The following is a 27,814-nucleotide window of genomic DNA, read 5'->3' as shown; positions in this document are numbered from 1 at the left end:
GATTACAATTCAAACGTTTAAAGAAAGCAATTGAAAAACCATAAATTCACACTGTGGAGAAAGGTATACTTTAGAGGAATTGAAATACTTCCTATTTCATGACACAATATAAAGATGCAAATAATGAAAAATGGATTATAGTTATTAATATCATACTTATTTCCTGATCTACAGTTATCATTGCACCCTTTCAATGAACTTGACATGTGAGAGATATACTAGCATAGTGAATATAAGCTCTGGCTCTGAAGACAGATTGCCTGAATTTGAATGACACAAGTAAGATATAATCAGAGTACTTTCCAAATAGCGTTCTGTTAGGATAAAATACAAATAAAATGCCTGGAAATGTATACAGAACAGTCAAATTAATGACTAATTGAGATGTTTCAAAATTTCACATCAAAAACCAAACTCAGGCCGTATTTCAAAATTATTGTCTTTGGCCATAAGATGTTTTCATTGCAGATTGCAGTCAATTCTTTTCTCATATGCCAATCAAATCTCTGGATTTGTTTCATAGCATAATGCTATTAAGAAGGCCTTCAAATTAAGAAAATAGGTACAAGCATTTCTATACATTATAAAATGTTATAGAAATATTTTTAAATAAGATAATCACAAATATCCAGATAATTTTTAAAAATATTTCTACTTGCTGCCAGTAAATTATACTACACACTTTTTTGGGGTACATGCATCCTACTTTGGAGACCACTGCATTAAACAGTACAATCTATAAAAAAAGAACATTGTATTAGTACTCCTAGTAGAGTATCAGCTACATAGAGGCAATCAATAGACATTTGTTACAGAAATATCGAAATAAACGAATATGTACACGCCAATGCAGACACATACTTTCTCTAGTAGCATAGTGTAATTATCCAGGAACAATACGGCAGAAATTAAATCTACAAATTCTGAAGCCATTTATGTCGGATTGTCCATCTAGAAATATGGATACATGGATATATAACTATATACAAATACACGCACATATATAATTATTAATACAAGTGCTGGTAATGGGAAATAATTTGTTGCTGGGATCAACATGCAAATGTATAGTGTATCTTACTTGATATTTGTTACGATTTCTAAGTTTTATCCCAAATATCTAAACATGATTTAAAAATTATCTACCAGTGTTGTTAAAAAAAGAAATATATTTCATCTGGAAAGTTATTTTTCTAAATGATTCTATATTTTGAAAATAGAACTAAAAATGTATGAGATAATATGTGAAAATTTTGAGTATTTTATATATGTACATACATTTTTTTCTAGCCTTCTGAAATTCCAAAACTGACAGACTTGAATGTTTTTTTATGTTCATCTGTTATTTCTGTCTGCTTCTGTCATTATCTAGTTATAATCTATTAATTATTCTTATTATAGGAAATTAAAGATACAGAAAAATAAATGCTATTAAAAATCCAAATAATTGTGAAATAAATTGCAGCTATCTTCTTGCTAAACATTTAGTACCATTTATGATATCAGTCCTTGAATACTAAAATTATAAAAATATTGATAGGATGTTTAAGTTTACAACTAATGAAATCAATCAAGTAATTACTACACATTTTATACTACCAATAATTGTGACACTTCTCTACAGAATGCTTATTACATCTATTTCACTTAGAATTTTTTGCCTTCCATATGAAATTCTCTCTTCCTTTGTTTTTCCACTTATTGTAATATTATACTGTCCTTGAAAATGACTTTCAACAGGCTCAAGCAAAAATAATATGTGTGATTCCATACACTGATGACTAAGAAATTACCAGAGGTTTCAGAAAGGGAGAATCATCATATCCTGTTACTACCCTGTTTAATTCATTCTGATGAATAAATAGATGAGTTCATTTTGCCAATTTTTAATGAGGCATAGTTGCTAAAATAAAAATCAAACCACTTAGATTCCAATCTAATGTCAAAAACACAACCTTATTTTCACAGATAGTCTTCCTCTTGGTGAAAACTATTGCTTAGACACTTCTTCCTTTTATGAACTGATTTGCAGAACTAGCAATTTTTTTAGCAGAAAATTAAGCAATATATTTTAACTCTTATTTGTAGGAATCTTTGTCACACTATTTGTTTCTTTTGATTTGCATGAAAGAATGTTAAAAAATTATAAGGCAATATTTGGTAAACAAAACAGATCAGAGAGATTTATAAGCTAGAGCTCAATAACCTATCATTAAGTGTGATTACTTTATGTTTTTCAAATATTTCCATACAAACTTTCTTTAATAGTTTATATTTTTAAATCAGTGAAATAAGTGTTTATCATATTATCCATAATCTGATATCATATATAATTTTGTGATATAAAATAGTTAAGAAGCTACAAAATATACTTCCCTACGGATGCCCACACACTTATTTTGAGAAATGTATATTTGATTTACAATTAAATGTATTTTTTTACCTATAGATTTAATCATAAATTGTTTTTAAGGGTACAATGTGAAACACATTTTTGCAAATAATTTATTTAGTTTGAATTATATAATTAACTGACTTCTCTGCTGTATTTATTCCTCTTTGTAAAATATGTTTATAGTCTATCATTATTATAAGAATTGTTATAAATAACGATCATTTATTGTGGTTGTGATGAGATCACAACCTAAGTCAAAATTAGTCTGAACCACTCATAAGCATGTATAACTTCTGGCTAGATACTTAGAGTTTTTCATCCATAAAATGGAGGTAATAACTGTACCCACCTGCTTTAAAATCATGTTTTTTATTATAAACATATTTACATAAAAATACTAACTTAGAAGAAATGTGATATAGAGGCATGATATTAACTTGCAAACATCCATTTGAAGGATATCATTAATTTTATTCTTAGCCTTACAGTAATTGTTCCTAGCTTCCTTTATTGCCATTAATAATGTTGACTTCCTTTCTTCTCCACTTCAAAAGTCACTACAATATTTTCTCAACATAAAGACCCTTAAAATGATCCAATTCTATTCATATAACTTGAAGCAGTCTAGACTATAGAGTAACCTTAAAAAAACACACAAAAATATGTATGTCTTCTATTTTTAAATAAAAGCTTCTAACTACATTATAGTTGTTACCTTGATCAGATTATATATGCATATATACATGCAAAAATCTATATAATATTTATCACTATATATCTTTACACGTAAATTTGGTGTTGGAACAAATTAATGAAGACCGAAAGAATAAGAAACCTCTTTACAAATCACACCAAATGTCTGCTCACAGGATCCTTCCTGATTACTTTTTGTTCACACATCACAAGGTGTTTTTCTCCTCCCTGCTCCCTCCCATTCCCTGCAGCAAAGCCAGCAATTAGTAGAAAATAAGTTTGGATGCATCAGCATCTTACCAAAAAATATATTAAAAGGCCCCCGATCTTTTTATCTTCTTATACTCTCCCTGAAATTAGTTTCTGAAAAGATGGAAGCATAACTTACACATTATAAACTGTCTTAGCTGAAAGCCAATCTCTATAAATGTGTACTGCAAAGCCCAGTGACTAGAAAATGGGCAGCTTTGCTTATCTTATTCCTTTAAATGGAAGAAACAATACTATATTCCAGAAAATGGTGGTGCATTTCCAGGTATAAACAGCCTGCAAATAATTCTTTATTTAATGTGAGAAGTTTTATTAATCTTAATAGTATATAGAAGGTTTCAAAACTAGGAATTTTTAAAGCTGGGAGAAAACTGCAGAATGAATTGATACAGTCGTCCCTAGGTTTACAGGGGGTTTGGTTCCAGGAATCCCAGCGATACCAAAATCCGAGGATGCTAACGTTCCATGGTAGGCCCTGTGAAACCTGTGGATATGGAGACCTAACTGTACTAGAAAAATATTTTAACACCTGAATTTTACCAAAATCATATCTTATTAAATAATCTTTTTTCCTATCTTGGTGCAATATATAATGTACATGAAACATGCTACTTCGTGCTTATATAATCTAATTGACTAGCTTCTGTTCAATTACCTGTAATAAGGAGAAAAACAAACCTGAAAATGTCTATGCTGAAAACTTTTTTGGTAAGTTAATAAATAGGCAATAATGCCAATTTTAATTAAGTATCCAGATGTTTATACCAAAAATAGAAAAACAAAGAAATGAAAGAGCAAATTATTTTTGCAAATTAAACCACGATATTTGGAGGCAATATTGAATGATTTATAAATGTGTTTCCTAATTCTAATCTCAATAACTGGGCATAGCCATATTTTCTAGGATATGAGAATGCATATTATTCATTACTTGTGAGATAAACTAAACACAATGGAATAAATATAAATATACATATGTTAAAGTCTTAGTATTCTTGTCCATTCTCTAGTGTCCACAAGACATGTATAAATTAAAGACAACATAGATGACCTTGGATAAGATGAAACCTCTAAACACTAAGTTTTCTCATTTGTAAAATAGCAATTATAATAATATCAAATTAAATAGTTGCTGCAATGTTTGACATACTTTATGTAAATTTTTATCAATGGACCTAACAAAGAATAAGTGCTCAATATATGAGAAATTAATTTAAAGTTTGTTGATTTATTTTAATGATTTGAAAATATGATTTAGAGAAGATTAATCAAAGGTGTTTAGAATATTTATAAAACTGTATTAAATAATTGACTTAACCACAAAATTATTAATGTAGAATTGATTCCTAAGGCATCATAATCACAATATAAGTAAAAATTCTAAACAGTGATGAAAGTTCCATATATCCAGAAATGACTTGAGTACCTATACCATATTTTAAAATAAAATAATTGGTATAAGTTATTTTATTTATAAATCCAAGCTCTCAATTGTTAAATCTTTGATATACTTTTTTGTAAAAATACCTTGCATTTGTTCTGCTATTCATAAAGCTATTTACTTTTATGTCTTTTTATTTTTCAAATTACATGATGTTTAAACAAATTTATTGTCTCAATCATTTGCTTTGTTATTCAACACAATGGTTTTAAAAAACAGCATACATTGAAAATCATTGAATACTATGAATGCATTATTATACCTAATTTCTACATAAACTAAGACATTAAAGCATCATTGAAAAGGAAATTGGCCAAGTTAACTAAATTTTCTCATGAAGCTTAACCTAGAACTAGATTTATTGTGCTTACAAAATAGTCTTACATTTCCACCCATTCTGTAGATGTTAGATTCTATTAAATTTTAAAATTATGTCCTTTAACTATAACTACAGTTTTTTCAAGTTTTTTTTAATTTATCTTCTTTCTTTTTTATAATGAAACAAATGTATAGCTAATTTTCTAAAAGATTTATTGTAGGTTATGGGAGGGTAAGGAGTGGAGAGAAGAGAACCTAAGAAAATGATGAGGGGAGGACCTCATCTCTCATACTAAATATGAATGTGTGACATCCAAACATTCTTCAGGAACATGTCCATTGAAGCCAAACCACATGTATTTTATCCCAGAACAGCAAGAGTCATCTGAGGGCACTTAGCAAAGCTAGATTCCTGCACCATCCCACAGATATTAAGATTTAGTACCTATGAAATGAGGTCCATGATGCTACATTTTCTAAACTTTCAGGTGATATTTATGACCAATTAGTTTTGGAATCTGTGCTCCGTAGAACTTTATTTTCCTGCATAGAATAAACTAGGGAATCTACTTATAGGCTATTTACGGGTACTAAATTTTATGAACAATTCCCTGACCTTTATTTCCCTAGACTCCCTAAAGCACCTATTCCCTATTTATTTGGCAGCTCTTACGTTCTGTCTGATAAACACATGTCCATTTATTAGCTTTGGAAGGGAAGAACGATAATTCTTCTATAAGATGGAAATAATTGTAAAAATAATAGCTTTTATTATATGCCAGACACTGAAGCAGACACTTCCCTTATATTATTTAATCTTTACAACAATGCCATTCACACATAGGCATCTTAGAGCATTTCAGCAGTAATTACATATAATATGTATAATATTTCAAGATAACATTTGGTGTACAGCAGGGACTAAAGTTAATTGTAGTTTTTGCTATTTACAGACAAAGAAACAGAAACAACAAGACGTTAAATAACTGACTCAGGTTACACAGCTAGAATTCAAACTCATGTCTCTCTAGTCCCAAATAGAAAGGGGAATGGTGGGAAGCAAAGGAAGGTGTGAAACACGTGAAAACTCTGGAAAACCCAGAAAATATTGAAAAAAATAAAATTATACATTTTTCCTAAATCTAGTCATGTTTCTCAGCAAAAAAAAATAAATAAATAACTTACTGAATGATGCATAAAATAGGTTTATTGGAAAGGTGGAGGACAGATTCAAAGGTGACTCTGTTGAATCAGGCTTATTGAGGAACCAAAATGGTCAATGCTTGGGCCAAGTTCTGTCACTTAAAATAGTCAACTAGGAACAACATAGCTGGCTCTTCAGGCCCAGGAACTTTTCACTGATGATGTTAGTGTATGATGACTGAAGACTCGCTGGGACTCCCTTCTCTTAACCCTGCTGCAGCTGCTTCCAGTGATCTCCAGTGGACCCTGTGTCTTTGTGCCATCCTACCTCTGAATGTCCCTTCCTGTATCAGGTGGCTAAACTTAACTTGCCAGAAAGTGGGGAGAAAGTAACTACATTCCTTATATCACTGCCTATTATTGGGCTTGAGATTGTTAAAAAATAGCCAAAAATCATATGAAATACATCACCTGTAGATAGGATTCTGTCATGAGTCTACAAATCCTCAAAGAATGCAGAATTCAAGCCAGAATAGAAAAAGAGGCATCATTTCAAGTAGGTTCCTGTTACTATGGTAATTTTTATTTTTTTTATTTAGCAGAGTTACCATATAAGTCATCATCCAAATTAATTGTGAAAGTTAAAGGCAGTGTCATTATTAATAATGCCAGGACAACAGCATAAACTGGGACTGTCTTTGGCAAACCTGGATGTGCCATCACCCAATTATTCTTTTTTTATTATTATAATTTAAGTTCTGGGATACATGTGCAGAATGTGCAGGTGTGTTACATAGGTATACATGTGACATAGTGGTTTGCTGCACCCATCAACGCGTCACCTACATTAGGTGGTTTCCAGCTTCATCCATATCCCTGCAAAGGGCATGAACTAATCCTTTTTTATGGCTGCATAGTATTCCATGGTGTATATGTGCCACATTGTCTTTATCCAGTCTATCATTGATGGGCATTTGGATTGGTTCCAAGTCTTTGCTATTGTGAATAGTGCCGCAATAAACATATGTGTGCATGTGTCTTTAGAGTAGAATGATTTATAATCCTTTGGGTATATATCCAGTAATGGGACTGCTAGGTCAAATGGTATTTCTGGTTCTGGATCCTTTAGGAATCACCACACTGTCTTCCACAATAGTTGAACTAATTTACACTCCCACCAACAGTGTAAAAGTGTTCCAATTTCTCCACATCCTCTCCAGCATCTGTTGTTTCCTGACTTTTTAATGATTGCCATTCTAACTAGCATGAGATGGTATCTCATTGTGGTTTTGATTTGCATTTCTCTAATGACCAGTGATAATGAGCTTTTTTTCATGTTTGTTGGTCACATAAATGTCTTCTTTTCAGAAGTGTCTGTTCATATCCTCTGCCGACTTTTTGATTGGGATGTTTGTTTTTTTCTTGTGAATTTGTTTAAGTTCCTGTTACTATGGTAATTTTTATTTTTTATTTAGCAGGGTTACCACATAAGTTATCATCCAAATTAATTGTGAGAGTTAAAGGCAGTGTCATTATTAATAATGCCAGGAGATTCTGGATATTAGCTCTTTGTCAGATGGATAGATTGTATAAAATTTCTCCCATTCTGTAGATTGCCTGTTCACTCTGATGATAGTTTCTTTTGCTGTGCAGAAGCTCTTTAGTTTAATTAGATCTTATTTGTCAATTTTGGCTTTTGTTGCCATTGCTTTTGGTGTTTTAGACATGAAGTCTTTGCCCATACCTATGTCCTGAATGGTATTGCCTAGGTTTTCTTAAAGGGTTTTTTATGGTTTTAGGTCTTATGTTTAAATCTTTAATCTATATTGAGTTAATTTTTGTATAAGGTGTAAGAAAGGGGTCCAGTTTCAGTTTTCTGCATATGGCTAGCCAGTTTTCCCAACACCTTTATTAAATTGGGAATCCTTTCCCCATTTCTTGTTCTTGTCAGGTTTGTCAAAGATCAGATGGTTGTAGATGTGTGGTGTTATTTCTGAGGCCTCTGTTCTGTTCCATAATCTGTTTTGGTACCAGTACCATGCTGTTTTGGTACCAGTACCATGCTGTTTTGGTTACTGTAGTCTTGTAGTATAGTTTGAAGTCAGGTAGCATGATGCCTCCAGCTTTGTTCTTTTTACTTAGGATTGTCTTGGCTATATCGGCTCTTTTTTGGTTCCATATTAAATTTAATGTAGTTTTTTCTAATTCTGTGAAGAAAGTCAATGGTAGCTTGATGGGGATAGCATTGAATCTATAAATTACTTTGGGCAGTATGGCCATTTTCATGATATTGATTCTTCCTATCCATGAGTATGGAATATTTTTCCATTTGTTTGTGTCCTCTCTTATTTCCTTGAGCAGTGGTTTGTAGTTCTCCTTGAAGAGGTCCTTCACATTCCATGTAAGTTGTATTCCTAGGTATTTTATTCTCTTTGTAGCACCAATTCTTCTTATATCAGCTATGTTAGCTTATATTAGCTTCTTACTGCCTTAGAAGAATTAGTGAATTTCTCTTTCCCCTTACCCCCATCTTTTTCTTTTTATTTATTTTTAATTTGTAGGATTGTCCGTCCAGTGGAACTTTGACTACTGAGTTACTTCAGGTTTTGTCAAATCTTACTAACATGATTTTCAGACCTCTGGTATTATATTGGTCGGCCAGAAAGTTCTTACTTTTCAAATGAATTATTGTTTACATTTCTGGCCATGGCTAAAGATGCTAGTAGAATTCTGTGGACTTCAGGAGAAACAAACATTCACACAGGCTGAAACTGAAATAACAGCACCCTCTACTACCATGGTGTGTAGTGAGACAGCAAGAGCAAGAGAGTGAGTGACAGGAAGTGGGGCAGAGAGAGAGAGAGAGAGAATATGAATGATTTTGTTCTACATGTGCATGTCTGTTTTGCCTTGAACCTGTGAATAGATATTGCCCTTATTTTACGAAGGGTTCTAAGAGAAAAGGGGAGAGTGTCTCATACTCTACACAGTTTCTATACTTCATAGAATTATATCCACACCTTGCTAATGTGTCAAAATAGTTGGCATGTTTGATGCCTGAAAGGCAAATAATTGTTCATACAACATCATATGTGAGTTAAATTGTGGTATCATATAAGGAAACAACATCCTCAGTCTCCAAATGTTTCTTACTTTATCAAATTGAGCTTATATAATGCTAGCTGTTGCACAAAGATCTGTGTGTTTTGATTTATTATTATTATTTACTTAACCCTTTACTGTGGAATAATATGGAAATAGATTGTCTTCAATGTGGCTCTTCAGGACAGCAATAAGTAATAAACTCCATCTGAAATTCTATTACTATCAGTCTACCTGTGAAACAGCTTTGTGTGTTTTTGAGTAACAGTATGTATCATAACATCAACTATTTTAAGTCCTCATCCATAAAAATTACATCCTTTGGGAGGCTGAGGTGGGCAGATCACCTGAGGTAAGAAGTTCAAGATCAGCCTGACCAACATAGAGAAACCCTGTCTCTACTAAAATACAAAAATTAGCCGGACTTGGTGGTGGGAGCCTGTAATCCCAGCTACTCAGCTGAGGCAGGAGAATTGCTGGAACCTGGGAGGCGGAGGTTGCAGTGAGCCAAGATCACACCACTGCACTCCAGCCTGGGTGACAAGAGCAAGACTCCGTCCCAAAAAAAAAAAAAAAAAAAAATTACATCTTTCATGTTGAACCAATAATTTCCCAGTAATTGGTAATACAAATAGAAAAGTTTGTATAATTTTAAACAATCTGTACTATTTCCCTAGAAATATAATACCAATTGCTATGAAGAAAATTCCATTAAATTTTAATTAAGTTTGAAAATTTGGATCTCAGATATTTTTCAACTATTTTTTGTATTTATATAATATCGCTTATGGCAATCATGAAAATAAGAAATAATTTTCAAAATTTCACATATTATTTCATATTTTAGGTATTCTATCAGCAAGTAACTATCATCACAGTCGACCTTTATTTTGGTTAGTAATGTACTCCATGAACATTTCAATCAAATTTAATGATTAATTAGCTATGACATTAAAGCAAATTAGGTATTAAGAATCATAAAAGGTTTAAGAAACTAAAAAACCCTAAAAACATCAGCTTCAATAGGAAGACTGATACTTTTACAGCCAAGAGTGACACCTAAGGAAGATATAATTGGTCATCAACTCTATGTCAGCAATATCCTATCCATGTATCACATGTGACTAAAATAGATAATGGTCAAAAATAATTACTAGGTGAAGTATACAAATAAAGTACACAGCAAACACATCACCCCCATGTTGCCTTCTTATATTGACTTTCTGGCTAACAAAATTTAAACTGACTCTTTACTAATAAAATTGTCCTAAGTATATTTGACAATGTTATTAATCTGTGGTTGATTACTATGCCTGTCTTTTTGAAAAGAGGAAATGTTATGTCGCCCCCTAGTGTAAATATTAATTTTGTAACTTCAGAACTTCAGTAATCTAGAAGACATTGCAAGGGAATTACAGCTATCAAAATTATTATTGAAGAGAATTAAAAGAATTTCTAAGCTTCCCAAAAGAGCAAGTTTCCCATTGTTTCATGAACTTTATGAGTCACAGCAATGACTGATATCTGAGGGTTTCCTTATGATTTTCATGCCTTCATAAATGTTTAGGGCTAAATATTTATGCCCTAAATATTATGCCATAAATATTTAGCCCTAAAATATTTAGGGCTCAGCACATATTTAAGATTCTATACATTCTTGGGGTATGGGTAAACATGTAAGAAATGCCACGGGTAAGCTAAGAGCAATGTTCTGAATGTTTGCCCTCCCCCAAAAAAAGTATATGTTGAAATTCTAAGCCCCAATGTGATGGTATCAGAGATGAGGACTTTGGAAGGTAATTAGGTCATGAGAACTCCACCCTCATAACAGATTAGTGCCCTTATAGAAGAGGCCTAGAGAGTTCTTTTGCCCACTTCCCCCATATGGGAAGAAGTCTGACTATGAGGAAGCGAGCTCTCACCAGACACCAAATTGGCAGCTTAATCTTGGAATTCCCAGCCTCTAGAACTGTGAGAAGTACATTTCTGTTGTATGTAAGCCACTCAATCAGTGGTATTTTGTTATAACAGCTCAAACAGGCTAAGACACTGAGAAAAAAAGGAAATGTTGACATGGTTCAATACTAATACTGTCCAAATTATGTAAATCCATACATAGCTAATTTTATTATCATATCTTTTATCTAAAGATAACATAACTGACAGGGAGAGAGGTGAACTTTACCGAGGTCATAACACAAGTGACTGGCTGTAGTAGACTTTCTTGCTAAATTGGGTGCAAGAACACAATTCTGGAGTGAAAGCAGTCATTTTCTTCTCAACTATAAATGCACATTGTCCAGACATTGACTGTCTTCACCAGGGAGTGGTATTTTGCTAACATAACCTTTTGAAGGAGGTAACACAAATGTAATTTTACAGTATTTCCATTGATACTTTCTTGGGGGGTCACTAGATTATGCCACTTGAGACATTTTTACTAAACAAAGACAGAATCTACATATAATTCCATCTTTTTGTCCTTGACCAATTGTTAAAAAAAAAATCACTACACACTTCTCATTAAACCCATTCCTTTTCTGCAACTAGTCTCACTTCCTTCCTATTAACTTATTGGCTCCAAACATCCTGCTTTCCATAACCAATCTAAGAGTCTTTGGCAACTCCCAGAGTTTCAGACTTTTTCTAAAGTATTTGCAACAAAACTTACTCACTCTGATGTCTTAGTCTGTTCTCTGTTGCTATAAAAGAATATTTGACACTGGATAATACATTTAAAAAGTTATTTTTTATAGTTGTCAAGGCTGGAACATCCAAGGTAAAGGGTTTGGACTGCATCTGGTGACAAGTTTCTTACTGGCGGGGACTCTCTGCAGAGTCCAGAGGCAGCACAGGGCATCACATCGCAAGTGGACTTACGAGTAACAGCCAAATTGATTTTTATAACAGATCCATTTTTTTAATAATAAACACCCTCCCTAGATAGACCATTAATCTATCAACCTATGAATGAATTACTCCATTCATGAGGGCTGAGCCCTTATGACCCAATCATCTCCCAAATGTCCCACCTATCAACACTGCTGCAGTGGTGACAAAGTTTTTTCAACACATGAGCTTCTGGGGGACATATTCAAACCATAGCCCTCTACTTTTCATTCTTTAGGTGTTTCCCATCTGAGGGGCACAAACAAGACAATATAGATGGGTGCTATGAATGTGACTTCTGTATCCCCCAAAATACATATGCTGAAATCCTAACTCCCAATGTGATGGTATTAGAAGATGAAGCCTTTGGGAGACAATTGGGTCACGAGGGTGGAACCCTCATGCGTGCGATTACTTCCCTCATAAGAAGAGACACAGTAACTAACCTCCCTCTCTGTCGTCCATCATGTGAGAATGCTATGAGAAGACAGCCACATGCAAACCAGGAAGCAGGTCCTCGCCAGACATGGAATCAGCTGGGAACTTGATCTTGGACTTCCCAGACTCCAGAATTCTGAGAAATAAGTATTTGTTGTTTAAGCCACCCAGTCTATATTAATTTGTTATGGAAGCCCAATCAAAGGCAAAGAGTTAATTTTTAAATTGTTGTTAATAATTTTAACTCCTAGTGGCTGAATCTGGGAGAAAGTCTGTGCACCAGCAGTAATCACGCCTCTCTGTCAGAACACTTCAACAGGAGTCAGGAGAGAACTCTGAAGCTCAGAGAAAGGGTCATGCATAATTCAGTGTCACAGCAGTAGTCAATGGTGAGCCCCAAAATTCTGAGTGCTGCCCATGCAGTCCTATATCTGTTTCCCTCCACCACTCCACTGCTGCTACTACCAATAGTATGATTGTCAGAACCAATTTCATCCTACCTTGTATCTCCAGTGACATTGTTCACCACAAGAAGCCCAGAACTCCCAAATTCTTCCTCATTACCTGAACTTTATTCTCCATATGGCTAGGTTACTTCCTCTTTTCTGACACAAATCTCTATATTTCTACATATCCTAAAACTCTTGGACTATGTCCTCCTTGAATTCATAAGTGTCTATTATCAAAAAAATTCTGTAGATTCAAACCTTTCACTGAAGTTAAACTTCTTTTCTTTTTTGCTCTAAGTGAAGCCTGTTTCTCCTGAAAACACTATTTACCCTGTATCTGTCTCCAGAGGTGGATGTTTTATCCTCCAAATTCCTTATACTAATGTGGTAATATGTGGCACAAGCCCTCTTTGCTCCATCTTGACACCTCATTCCTAAAACTTCTCAGCTTTGGATCTCATGTCCCTGAAATAATCTTCTCTTATAAGCTTGTCCTCCTTCCCTCTCTTGCAATCATCCATCTCATGGTCATATCTGAGAAAGGAAAAAGCAGCTCTCAATAACTGATGGGTAGGAGCTTGTCTGGATCTAAAAGTGAGGAATAGTATTTTCTTGTCAAATATAAACAGTTTCATGATACACTAATGTCAGACAAGGTCACTCTATGACTGTGATGGAGCTTAACAATAACAAGTCTACTCCACAATCACATTTGAGCACATACATTACCAAAAACACTGTTTTTCTTACCCAACATCTCCCTCTGCCAGCCACTATGAGGAAAGCTGCTTTTCCACCAATTACAGCCCTACCCCCACTTTGTTTCTCTTTGCTCCTAGATAGAAAGTCCTAAGATACCCAATATGGAATTGTCTTTTCTTTATCACAGTATCCAATCCAGAATTAAACAATGTTTTAGTAAACTCTCCAGAAAATACACCTCACACAATCCCAAATCCTAAAGAACAACCCCTTATACTCTCTTCAAGAGATGCATCAAGGTTCTCCATGGTGTGCAGTTAACCTCGTTTCAACAAATACCAATGTTCCCAACTTGGTTCAACTAGAGTTGTGTCCTGGTATTTCTGGCTGGTGGACATTGACATAACTCTGTACATATTTTGTATATTTCATGAAGACATTTTTGTTTTGTAAAATGAACGTCCTTCATTTTACATACCTCAATTTAAAGCTCATTTGCTTAAATTCAGGCTAATAAAGTATAAACTTTTGAAATTAACTTTAAAAGATATTTGATACTGTTTGGTTGTATCCCCACCCAAATCTCATCTTGAATTGTAGTTCCCATAATCACCACATGTCATGAGGGTGGAAGGGGGGAACCTGGTGGGAGGAAATTGAATCATGGGGGCCGTTACCCTCATGCTGTTGTCATGATAGTGAGTTCTCACCAGATTTGATGGTTTTATAAGGGGCTTTTCTCTCCCTTCACTCAGCACTTCTCCTTCCCACCATCATGTGAAGAAGGGTGTGTTTGCTTCCCCTTCTGCCATGATTGTAAGTTTTCTGAGGCCTCCTCAGATATGCAGAACTATGAGTCAATTAAACCTTTTTCCTTTATAATTACCTAGTCTCAGTTATGTCCTTATAGCAGCATGAGAATAGACTAATACAATATTTTATCTAATTTAGAGAGAGCTTGACTTTCTTCAAGTACAATAAACATGTGTGGTAAGCTGTTGGGGTTGAACAGATAAGAATAACTCCATTTTACATAGAGGTTGTTTTAGATGCTTGAGGTGTGTTGATTGAGAGAGAGAAATTATAATCCAGGCAAACATTTCAGATAAAGTTATTGTAAACCTGTATATAAAATAGCAGAAAAATTTCACAATCAGCTGTATCAACTTTAAACCTATACAGTTATCAACACCAATGCATCTATTTCCTATTAAATCCAAATGAGATTTACATTTCAAACATTTAGTTAGCTCATTATAAAAGAAATATTATAAACTGATTTTCACTGTATCAGTTAAGGGTCTCCAGAAACATAGGAACAATATGATATGTGTGTGTGTGTGTATGTGTGTGTGTGTGTGTAGACACACCTATGATTTATTTTAACAAACTGACTCAGTGATTGCAGGAGCTGGTAAATCTTAAATGTGAAGGCAGGTCCTACAGGCTGGAAACTCAGGTAGGAGTTGTTACAGAAGTTTTCAGGTAGAATTTTTTCTCCAGAAAGGCTCAGTTTTTGCTCTTAGATTTTTCAGCTGGTTATCAGGCCAAACCACATCATCAAGAGTAATCTCCTTTACTTAAAGTGTCAACTGGTTGTCCATATTATGTGTATCTACAAAATACCTTCATAGCAATACCTACATTAGAATTTGATTAAATAACTGGCTACATGATATGATTTGGCTCTGTGTCCCCACCCAAATCTCATCTTGAATTGTAATCCCCAGGTGTTGAGGGAGGGAAGTGACTGGATCATAGGGGCAGTTTCCCCCATGCTGTTCTCGTGATAGTAAGTGAGCTCTCACTAGATCTGATAATTGTATAAGCATCTGGCATTTCCCCTGTTTGCACTTCTCTCTCCTGCCACAATGGGAAGAAGGTCCTTGCTTCTCCCTCACCATCCACCATGATTGTAAGTTTTCTGAGGCCTCCCCAGCCACGTGGAAATGTGAGTCAATTAAACCTCTTTCCTTTATAAATTACCTGGTCTCGGGTAATATCTTTTTAGCAGTGTGAGAATCGACTAATATGCTACTATTGTAGGTGACACATAAAACTAGCCATCATGTTTAATACAGGTAATTTTCCTAACACTATTTAAGAAAAACTGTTTTCTTATAATTTGAACACACCATTGACCTCATAAACAGTCAGTATATTAAATGTACTTACATTTAGAAAAGTATATAACTTTCTTCCAATGGTGCTAAACCATTATGAAAGAATTCAGAGTAATACCTCAGGTAATGGACTTTGTTTATTTTGACAACCATGATTGAATTTTAATTATTTATTACTCCACTTAATCTTATACTGTAATAGGAAGTGTACTATAATACATTTATAAAATTATGAATCATGGCTACTTGAAGACACTATCATAATACAGTACACAGTTATCTCTGCATATCCATGGGGAAGTGGTTCTAAGATCCCCCTAGGATATATATCAAAATCCACAGATTCTCAAGTCCCTTACATAAATGGTGTAGTATTTACATATAGTCTATGCACATCCTCCCTTATTCTTTAAATTTTCTGGAGATTAGATTACTTCTAATGCCCAGTAAAATGTAAATACTATATAAACTGTTGTTATACTGTATTATTTAGGGAATAATGGCAAGAAAAAAAAGTTTGTACAAGTTAAGTACAAATACAATGTGCTTTTTTTCTTTTTTGAGTATTTGAGATACTCAAAATATCCACAGTGATTGAATCCATGAATGAGAACCCATGGATATGAAGGTCCTACTATGTATTGTAACATTTTCTCAGATACAGTAGATAATTTAGAATGAGATAAAACAGATCAAATGGTTTAGGTTAAAATTTTTAGGAAGAGAAACTAACACAATTATATTTATTATTGTGGTTAGCAATATAAAAATGTGATAAACAGATATAAGTAATTTCTTCATAAATTTTTGTTGCAGTACACCATATATTATAACTGCTATCTTTTTTTGGTAGGATTACTCAAACTCCTACAAGCAAGTCGCTTCAACAGTACTATCTCAGTTAAATGGACATGATAGGAAATTATTTCAATGCTGTATCATTACCACAAGTATTTAAATATGATTTACACTATGTATAATACTTTTAATAAACCATTTCCCAAATATGGTATATAAACGTAACATGTTTATTTAAGTATATATTAAAGAATAAAATTACATTCTAAATTAGTTTTTTGAGGTCAAAAACAACAGCAAAATACCAAAAACACCAGTAGCCTAAGTAAAAGTTTGCAATTTTAAAATGCAAAAATTTATCACTCTGAAATCCCTGTATATTTCTTATTATGATAGAGATCCTAGATATTTGACTTGGAGAATACTGTTAATTCAGTTCAAGCAATATGTGGCAAACAGGTACTACAGAATAAAATATAACGACAGAAATATTTCTATCTCCACATAGGTAAACTTCAGTCCTTGAACTAAGCAAGGTATGGAACACTGAAGTGCCTTCAATGGTCAGGAAAGTAACCTAAGTAAATGAATAGCCTACATAGCAACAGAATGTAGCGTAGACAGTGGAAAACGGAGAAGTGTCTTCTTCCAACTTCATTTCAACCCAAGTATTTTAAAACACTGTGCACATTAAACAAACTAATTTGGCAGCCTGAATTTGGCCCTGAATATAATTCCATTAAACCTCTAGACTAGGTCATCCCTGAAATTCTCGCTGATCTGTATTTTCATTAAAAATGTGGCCGGGCGCGGTGGCTTACGCCTGTAATCCCAGCACTTTGGGAGGCTGAGGCTGGCGGATCATGAGGTCAGGAGATCGAGACCATCCTGGCTAACACGGTGAAACCTCGTCTCTACTAAAAATACAAAAAAAAAATTAGCCGGGCGCGATGGCGGGCACCTGTAGTCCCAGCTACTCGGGAGGCTGAGGCAGGAGAATGGCGTGAACCCGGGAGGCGGAGCTTGCAGTGAGCCGAGATGGCGCCATTGCACTCCAGCCTGGGCAAAAAGAGCGAGACTCCGTCTCAAAAAAAAAAAAAAAAGTAATTGCAGTCATCCATAATCTGAAACTATTGGTGCAGAAGTGAGAAGTCAAGACATCATATCGCTATTCAAATTTCAGCTATCTAACATAACTCAATATTTAATGAATTAACACAAGTATGTGGTAATCATGAATATTATTTGACATTTGCCTTAAAATACTGCTTGCATGTTTGTGTTATAACACTAATTCAAATATCAGTTATTTTCCATACTAGAATAATGTGTTCTGAAAAAGGACATGTAGTAAAGTTTCACTAGAATTCAAAACCAGCAGAGCAAGAATATATGACACCTTAAGTTCAGAAAATTGAGACACAAGATGGTCTTTAATATTGAATATATAAGAGTTTAAATGAAATTTGGAAGAATATATAATTGGACTGCTTGTGTGAAGAAGTTTATAAAGTGGGAAGGTATGAAGACATTTTAGGATATCACCCTAATCCACCCTCACCCCTGAGCTCTCTTGAGGACATTAACCTAAAAATAATAACTTTTCCAGCAGCACCAATTCACCAATTGATCTCTTTAGTCTTACATGCACACTCTTAAAGTGCCACCTAAATGGGTTTCGATGAGAAGAGAAGCCTTTTAGATTACATTCTCCAAGAGATTTAGAAAATGTTCAAAGGAATTATATGAAAAATAAGTTATATTGAATAATGAAAACTAAAACAAAAGGCCAAATAGTGTTTCAAAAGCCTGCCAAATTTTAGTGTGTTCCTATATACACAAGGGAAATAACACAGAATTTTTTCAGGTTTTTCAAAATTAACACACATGACAACGTCCTGAGTGACAAGAAACCTACAAACATGTCAAAAGATGTGAATATTTTTTTAACAGATTCAAAATGAGCAAGAGCAGCCCAAAATGCTCCTTAGCATGTATTATTTAGTGCATAATACAGAGCCTGTGGTGCCTAGAACAGTGCTTTGTAATTGAGGCACCTCGATAAATTTGAATGAACTAAATAACAAATATTTTGTGAACTGATTAGTAAATTAGCATTTCTTTTCTTGCAGAACATAGTATTTCATATATTAGAAATGCAGGGCAGCCTACAGAAACAAGGCATTTAGGTCCGACAGAAATGAGTGATATTTGCATGTGGAGGATGAGTAGTAAAACAAATTTAATCAAATTATTCTGTGAATCTGGCACTACTTATCCATATCTGTAGACAATTGGAAAAATAAAGTGCCTTCGACCAAACAGATAACACAATACCATCTCTTAATCATATTATCATGATGATCCCTAGATATTCCATAATTTAGCATATAAATTATAAAGGAAATATGTCTGGAGTCAGGAAATCTGCTTGATAATATTGACTCATTGTATGACCTCAAAACTATCACTGATTCTTTTGAATTCTATAGTCAGTGAAATAGATATAATGTTATTATGAGATACTAAAATGCTGGCCAACTAATAGAATGTAATGAACAAGTTAGTAATTATTTCCAAGTTTCCCAAGACAAATCCCAAATTACATATTAAAGTGATTAAAGGGATATTTAAATTCCATGTTAAATATGTAGTATACAGAAATATTCTGTATTTATTTAAATATATAATTAAGACAAACTTTGTAAATCAGTTCCAAAAAGGATGTACCAAATGTCTTTATTCAGTAAGCAATTGCTTACACAATGATTAATTGGGAAAATCTAAATAAAAAGAATGAGATTAGATGGAAGATAAACTTTATTCTTTTCTGTTAAGCCCTATAACTTACCCAGAAATGTTCTGGAGAACTACTAAATATTCACTTATTTCTTGTTCTATGAAATTAAAACTATATCACAGATATGTTGCAGCTTTTAACAGAAATCATGATAAATAGGTTGACCTTTCTTTTCGCTTGTAAGACATTGCAAAATGAAAATTTATATGTTTTTCATTAGAATTGGCAAAAGGAATATATTTAAAAGCTCATAAATAGGGTCAACATTAACAAGAGGCTTAGTCTTCAAGAATGTTGTTGTTTTATTTTCCAAAATTTTATGTTTGGGTGGTATAATATGACCTATAGAAGGGACTATATATTTTGACTATCTTCTCAATATGAATGGCAGGATAACGTTCTGGATTTAGGATTAAAGCAATTAATCACTGGCACTAAAATATGAATTACCCTGGTTATTCTATAAGTAACATCTAATTCATAAAAGAAGACTGTATTAACAGTTACAGGCTAACTTAAATTAATCCTGTGATTTTTTTGAAGATTATAAAATTATTTTCTAAATTTGAATTTTAAAAATTCTCAAATAGCCATTAAGTATCTATTGATAGAAACTAACTAAAAGGTCTTGCAGTAATCAAAGTACCTTTTCGCTGAGTAATTTTATGTTTAAAGTTGCACTTCCCCGAAGTAAGAAAAAAAAATCTGCGATATTATTAAAAATCCTTAGAACTTGGTACACGATTCAAAATACAAAAATGTGATGATTTTTAATGACAAAATTCAAATATATTAAAATAAAATATAAAGTTGGAAAGATATCATAATTATTACTCCATAAAACTGGGATTAAAATCATTGTACACGATAAACACAAACAAGTTTATCTGTCAATTTAAAAAATAAAAAATAAAACCGTAAAACCATGATAAGCATAAATTCTTACTGAAAATTTATAGAATGTGGCATATATATCTTCTAAGATGATGTTTGTATTTCTTATTGAAGTTGCTAATTTTTAGAAGTTTCAGATCCAGTTTCCTATTTCTAAGTGACAGTATGTTTTAGCATATATGTAAGTGCTCACAGCATCCTATGTGCTATAAAGAATCACTTTGGGGTGAGTATAGACAGCTCTTTTTAAAATTGAAATCATTCATTTATGAATGGATCTAGAATATTTTCTGTTATACTTAAAGACAGGCATAAATCTCATCATTTTCCATAATTTTCCATAATAATACTCATGAGAAGGCTAGAAAGCACATATAATAGATGAATATATTATCTTGTAAAGCAGTAGTTTCAAATATATTCACATCATATATGAAAATTTACTTTTCAGTCAGTGCAAATCTCATATACAGGAAATACAAACTTGGGCAGTTTTAAAATCATCTGGAAGGACTAGCTCAGAAGTGCCTAAAGTCTCTTTCATGATAACTAAGATAATTATGGAGTTATTTCAAAGCCATTTTATCCTTGTCTGTTCTTTCTGATGTTTGTCTATATTTAGGTTTATTCATCTCATTTACATAGCTGCTTTTTAGAACCCAATTTACTCATAAGGTTACAATGGTAAATCTAGACTTTAACCTACCTTTTGTAAATATAAGTCATGAAGAATGAACCAACTCCAAACACACAACAAACACATCAGCATAAGCAAATTCAACTATTGTTAGAACCTAAGATTAACTTGAGAATCAAGACCTATAGCATTTTAACAAGTTGAGGTTTGGTAAATAACTTTTTTTCCTATAAACCCCACTATGCATTTTATCACCTACACCACTATTGTAAGTATGAAAATGAAATCTTGTGCATTAAGTTTGCCTTTAACCGTAAGTGAAATTTAATTGAAAAAACAGTGTGTACTTTCTTCAGACTGAAAGTTTTTCCCCCAAAATTTTACCTTCCTTTTTTACTTCTCTAAGTGGGGCCAGAACAATTTCAATAACTCCTTTAGCCTTTGGCTACTGCTCTTTGTGCTACTCTACTAAAGAAGACTGCAGAAGAGTATTTTCACTTGCTTTTGTTCAACAACAACCAACAACCACATCCACAGAAACAATAAAAGAAACAAACTAGCCCTGCTTTTGTGAGTCTTAAGTGGGCTGAAAGCAAGTAGCCAAGAGATTCGAGTAAAAAGAATGAAATTAAATGCATCAAGAATTTACGTAAAACTTTAGATGAGAACTTTTCATTCTTGGAAAACACACATCACAGCATATTTTCTTTATTCATAAAGAAACATATTTTAAGATACATAAAGAAAATTCGATCAAGAACGCTATATTTATTTTTGGACTATTTGAGTCTGTCCTTAAACTTCTACTCTCCTCATTCAGGCTAAGTTACCACTGTGTAAGAAAGGGGAAGGGAGGCTGCTTGCTAATAAACATGGACTTCAGTGAATCATACATTTTCATATTGCCACCCTACTTTGTCTTTACTCTTCGCAGTACTAAACCTAATGAGCCTTTATTCTACTTCCTTTTTTACTTTATGGAGGTGTATAGTTCTCCAAACATACCAATACATGAAAGTCAGTTCTGCAGGGAGGTTTTATAGCTAAAGGGGGATTTGGATGAGAAGTAGGAGCAATCATCCTGCACTATCTCAATGCTCAGTACATCTTCTCCCATCAATCAGGAGTGCTCTTCCGATTAGGATCCTGAAAAATGAAGCTCTGTGATCCAGTGAGAACCTTCCAGCAACTGCATGGGTTCTATCTGCCTCACGTTTTCCCTAGTGGCTCTAATGGTGACATAGTGATAGTGTTTCACATATATCCACCACCACTTTACAGTGAATAGCTGAAAGTGGACAGCATAAGGTTCTAGAGTCACTCTCTTAAGCTTAGCACTGACAACTTCTCACTGGAGAAGTTTGCTATCAGTCCTTCAGGAAAGAGCTGGAATACAAACTCTTTCTGAGACCATCACTCAATCCCGCCACTTCCTCCTTGTGACCAGCCACATGGTTCCCTGCCTCCATCAGAGACAGCCACATCCTCATTCACCTTCAGCCTCCTAAGCCAAACAAAAGAGGTTATGGGGTAACTTGGGGTTAGAGTTCTTTTCTTTTCTCTTTAAGCAGGTCCTGTTGACACATTTGCTTCAAGTAAGGAGAGACTGTGGTAATCTTCAGCTTAATGGAGTGAGGTGAGATAGTCCAGAGCATTGTGGAAGTGTAAACCAAAGCCATGGATCACAGCTTCCCTAAGACCCCTTCCTTTTTCTACACCCAATTCTCACCCCACGCCCACCAGATAAAAAAATGAGTAAATTATAAACCAAATTGAATCTCAAAACCTCCAAAAACTCAATCTTCCAAATGCCCTCTTAAATATGAGAGAGAGAGAGGAAAACAGAAGCGATTACCAGAGTTTTGTTCCCGTTCTTGCTGAGAGGGCCCCGGAAAACTCCCTTGATGTTGCGAAAGTGTCCGTTGCTGAGATGCGTGGAGCTGATGACAATGTAGTAACACTCCATGGGGCAGCCGCCGCCTCCTCCGCCGCAGCCGCCGCTTCCACGCACCCCGCGCCCACAGCCGCAGCGCGCCGGGGCCGCCGACGGTGGGCTGGGGACCCGCCACGGGGGCACGCAGCCACCCCCGGCACGTCCTCTGGAGACTGGCTCACTGCACCCCTCTGTGGTGCGCGCCGAGGCTCCCCCGCCTCCGCATGCTCGCCGCGCTCTCCCTCAGTCTCTCGCTCCTCTGTTTCTCTTCTGATTCGCGTCGGGACGACGAGCCCCGCGGGAGGATTCCAGCCTAGGAGGGGGCCGGGCCGGCGAAACGGAACCCAGCGGGAGTCAGTGCCCGCGCGGCGGCCGGGCGGAGCGGGGCTGCGGGAGCCGCCCGCGCGGCAGCAGAAGCGGCGGCGGCGGCAGCATCCCCCGCGCTCGGCGCCTGCACTCGGAGTTGCTGCTGCTGGCAGGCATGAGTGTTATTATAGTGAGCGGCGTTGCCGGTCCATTGCACTGAGCCAATGGCAGGGAGCCACTGGGCTGATACTGAGAGCTGTCAGAGGAGTACATCTGTCACCCGCTGCCTCCCCCGCCCACCTCGCCGCCGGGACCCGCGGCCGCGCCAGCCCGAGCGCGAGTGGGAGCGCCCCGCGCGGCGCCGCTGCCGCAGAGGGCCGGGGACGCGACGGCCACCGCCAAGTGGGAGACTCCTGGAAGGTGGGGGCGGAGAGGAAGCGAAGAGGCCGCGATTTCTTGCCTGGCAGTCGGCGTGGCGGTGGGGGCGAGGGGGATAAATAAATTAATAATTCAATACCGAAAGCCACCCGCTTCCGACTGCAGCGAATCCAGGCCGGTGCCAGCAGCGGCTTCTTTCTCATGATAATTGCTATCCACTGGGTTTGGCTTATTTGATTTTGTTATTTAATGTGTGTTTGGTATGGAGGCTGGTACCCTGTTCAGTCTTAGGGAAAGGCGAGGAAAGAAAATATGCCCCCCACCCACCCCTGCTCCCACACATTTGTAGATACCGTAAGTGCTTGTGTTGATGATAGTTTCGGGGGAGGGTAGTTGTGGCGATGCGAGTACAAGTGAGTAGAGGGTAAAAGCAGGGACTCCTGATTTATATGTCCCTCCTCCTGGCAATCCTCTCACCCCACCTCCCCTGAGAACCTCAGTTCTTCCTAAATTGCTAAAGCTGAGGGGAAAGGGATGCTTTGCGGCAAAGGCGCTGCTGCCTCGAGCTTGCTTTACATGCCTCTCTAGTTCCTCTCTCACTACAGAGTGGTAGCGAACAAAAGCGTTCGCCCTAGAAGCGACCTGAATGGAAAAATCTGCACACGAACTAATGGGTTTGTCACGGAAAGTAGGGAACCGGGTCTGCAGCATTCCCTGGAGACAGACTTTCTGGTTGGTTTTCAAGGGTCCAAGGCAGCCATCAGCCCGGCTGTGCCCTCCCACCCTGCCTCCCACCCAGTTGATTCTCTCTTTGTGTAAGTTTAGCCCTTCTGAGGTGGTGGAGTGAGAGCATCCCATCAGGTATATATACGATTCATCAGTCGGCACTTAAAAAGATCAATAACAGGCAGTGGGAGGCTGGGAGATGGTTCCTTCAATGGATTTACTGAAGGCTTCATTTTTCCTTTGCCTTGAAAGGCTTAATTGGTTAAAGCAGATTCCAGACATTCTGATGCCCCTATGTCAGAACAAACTGCACTTTGATATAAACTGTGTTTATCTTGTTTATTTGGGAATCGAGATTGCAATACATTCCACTCTGTGTGTCTCATATGTAGGATTTTATGTAGCAGTGGCCCTGCAATCCATAATAAGCTCCTTAAATAAATCCGACAGTTTGATTTCACTTTTTGAAAGAGGGAAAAAAGAGAAGAAAGAGAGTCAATAGTAGTGTGAGTAAATTATAACTCATAGATGGTAGAAAGGGGAAGTTACCACATTTACATAGTCATTCTTCCTGTGTTATGCTTCAGTTCAAACAAAGGGGGAAAAAAGTTGGTATGGTTTGATCAAAGCTCATTATGAAGTGTCAGAGTTGTTTAGAGGCACTTGGCTAAATTTTTCAGATATCCACTTGGGGGAGTCTGCAAGTCTCGGGAGAAAGCGAGAATTTGCAAAACTTCTGTACTCTGTGGAACAGATCACCCAATAATTTGTTAGAATTTAGTATGAACACAGTTCTATCAGAGGAAAAACATGTAATTGATCTACACTAAATATTGCATGTAAATTAAATCCATTTCCAGCGATCGTAAAAATACTGTTTTATGTTTATATTTTGAAAATGCAGGCATTCTCTGGACACGTCAACTTTGGAAAGAACGAATAACCTGTATGATTTCTAGTATGTCTTTGGAAGGTTTGTAAATTTTCAGTTAGTTATTAGAAAGGAGATAACATTGTTAGTATTAATAAGCTATACCAAGGAAGCTTGTAGGGAAGTAGAAGAAGCACTATGTGTGAAAGGACCAGATGATGTAGGTTATTTTTTTTAATTTATAATAATGTAATTTAGGAGGTTTTTTGCAATATTTTTCTATCAAAATACGTCTAATGAAATTCTAAAATTTTCATCTACAGGATAAATCTCAATATCCAGTTCAGGAAATGGGAAACACTGATATATGACTCGTCCCATGGAACAGAATATAGTCTACGTGGAATGTCACACTGTGCTTCTAGTGGCAAAGTTTGCATATATGTATGTATCAGTGTATCTTTAAATTTGCCATTGCGTTGCAAGCACTTGTTATATCCTTCCTATTATTCCTATTATTTAAATCAATTTTTATTTTGCAAGACTACTGGTAACGATTTTGGAATGAAATGTTTCTGGGGAACCGAGTCACCCTAATTTAAAAAATAAAAATATCTCAGTAATTTGGACAACAGGTTTAATGTATGAGGTTAAATATATACCTGCTTATAATAAATATGCAGAATCATTTCTTGTTTAGAAAATATTTCAAATATTTTATGGAATAATTACAGATTATTTGTGTTCAGTTGGCAATGTTCTAGCCGAACAATTTATAATTAAAAATGTAAATAAAGAAGTGTCATTAGTCTAAAAACTTGCAGTTCATTTTTGCTACAACTTCACTTCAATTTTGCCCTTTTTACAACTGCAATTGCCCCTTCAATTCGCCCTTTACAACTGCAATTCAAATCAAGATTCTTTAAGTTTTGCTCTTATACCGATTTATCCCACTTGTCTTGCTTTGCTTAACTCAAATTTGGATAATAGGTTTCTGCTCAGCGTTGTTCCTCATCTGCTTCTGGCTCACACAAAATTTCAGGACAGTGTTGTCACCTTGACATGTGAAACCAAGGTCTTGCTCCTTTCCTACACCAGCGGCTAGACCTCTGAGTTCTAAATCCCTTTCCAGATTCATTCAGTCCAGCTCTTCCAGGAGTAGGTAAATCTTTCCCGAGTTTACCTACTGATGTTTAACACTATGTGTTACTACCTCCACATGCCTTTCCACTGGACTCACTACTTCATGTCATAAAAATCTTTGGATGCTTTTACTATGTCTGAATAACTTCCCATCACTCAACTGAAAAATCCACAAATTAGATTGACTTCTGGGTTCCAGCAACTCAGCCTTACCTGGGCTTTTGTGAACCAAGTTTTTAATCTTATGTCATCCTGAAATAACATACAAAGCAAATATGTATTCCACCACTTTTCATATGTATCTGGGACATATTCATAGTCATCACTGAGTATATTTTGGGATTCAAAATTTTCCTTTTCATTACTGTAATAATCTTAAGCATATTTTTATCATCTGTATAACCATATAACTGGATAATTTGTAACTTAGTGTTGCCACTATTTATCACTTTGGTTTACATTCATGTTTATTATCACATTGGTGCCCAGCACTGCTGCTTTTATTATTTTTGAATAATAAAAATTTAACACTCGATTGTTCACTCTAAGTTAATGCCAAGTGATATGATGGCATGCTGCATAAATGAAGGTGCTACATAGTTAAATTGGAAAAAGTGGTAGAGGAACAGCATCACCATAGTGCACTCATAGTCATTGTAAACTTCAGGCATGTGGAGATCAGTGTTGACACACAAACACTCATAAACAAATTCATGTTTGAGATAGGATTTGATTTCAGCAAAGCAACATCATCTGTTGTATTAAATTAAGTTGAGAAATTTGGATATTTTGCCTGTTGTATTTTCATTTGATTTCTTTTTTTTTTGGTTTGTGTTTACATAAGAGCTATAAGCATATGGGGTTGTATAATTAGTTTGATGTTAATATATTTAAGTAAAATTATGCCTCAAGTGAACTTAGTGCATTCAAGAGAATATTTAAGAAAATGTCTATATGATATTTAGTATGAGAAATGCTGATCTATACTAGTCATGGGATATATATTGAATACCAAAACTGATATTACCTGAAGATGATAATGCAATTGTATTATTTTATGGGTGATGGTTAAAATTTTAAGGTAATTATTAGATAATAATTTCCTAAAAGTAGCTCCGTGATCATAACCCTGTTTCTGTATTCAAATTCGGCTGAGTTGAAATATGGTCCTGTTAAAAGCAAGGATCAATAAATTGTCACTGATTATAAGACATATATAAAGATGTTACAAACAGAAAGGCATCTTCTAATCAAGGAAGTGTGAAACCTATATTTGTGTGGATTCTATCACAATTAACACCTTATTACAAACCACTGTAAGGCAGCTTCAACTAAAACAACTTTTGAATATTGGGCAAATAATTA

At 35.3% G+C, this 27,814-nt stretch overlaps 1 protein-coding gene across 1 annotated transcript in view; it reads right to left on the bottom strand.

Annotated features, from left to right (window-relative positions):
* The window catches only part of ZNF804A (zinc finger protein 804A), a 340,633-nt gene extending 317,141 nt beyond the window's left edge, over positions 1-23,492 (bottom strand). The window contains exon 1 of the mRNA XM_004032926.5: positions 22,948-23,492. Within this exon, the coding sequence (XP_004032974.4) occupies positions 22,948-23,058 (111 nt within the window). The 5' untranslated portion in view covers positions 23,059-23,492. The remainder of the gene's footprint in view (positions 1-22,947) is intronic.
* Between the last annotated feature and the right edge of the window lie 4,322 nt (positions 23,493-27,814).

This window comes from Gorilla gorilla, chromosome 11 (assembly GCF_029281585.2).
Source record: "Gorilla gorilla gorilla isolate KB3781 chromosome 11, NHGRI_mGorGor1-v2.1_pri, whole genome shotgun sequence".
Taxonomy (NCBI): Eukaryota; Metazoa; Chordata; class Mammalia; order Primates; family Hominidae; genus Gorilla; species Gorilla gorilla.
The sequence above is the reverse complement of the archived record's forward strand: the minus strand, read 5'-3'. Positions and strand labels throughout refer to the sequence as shown.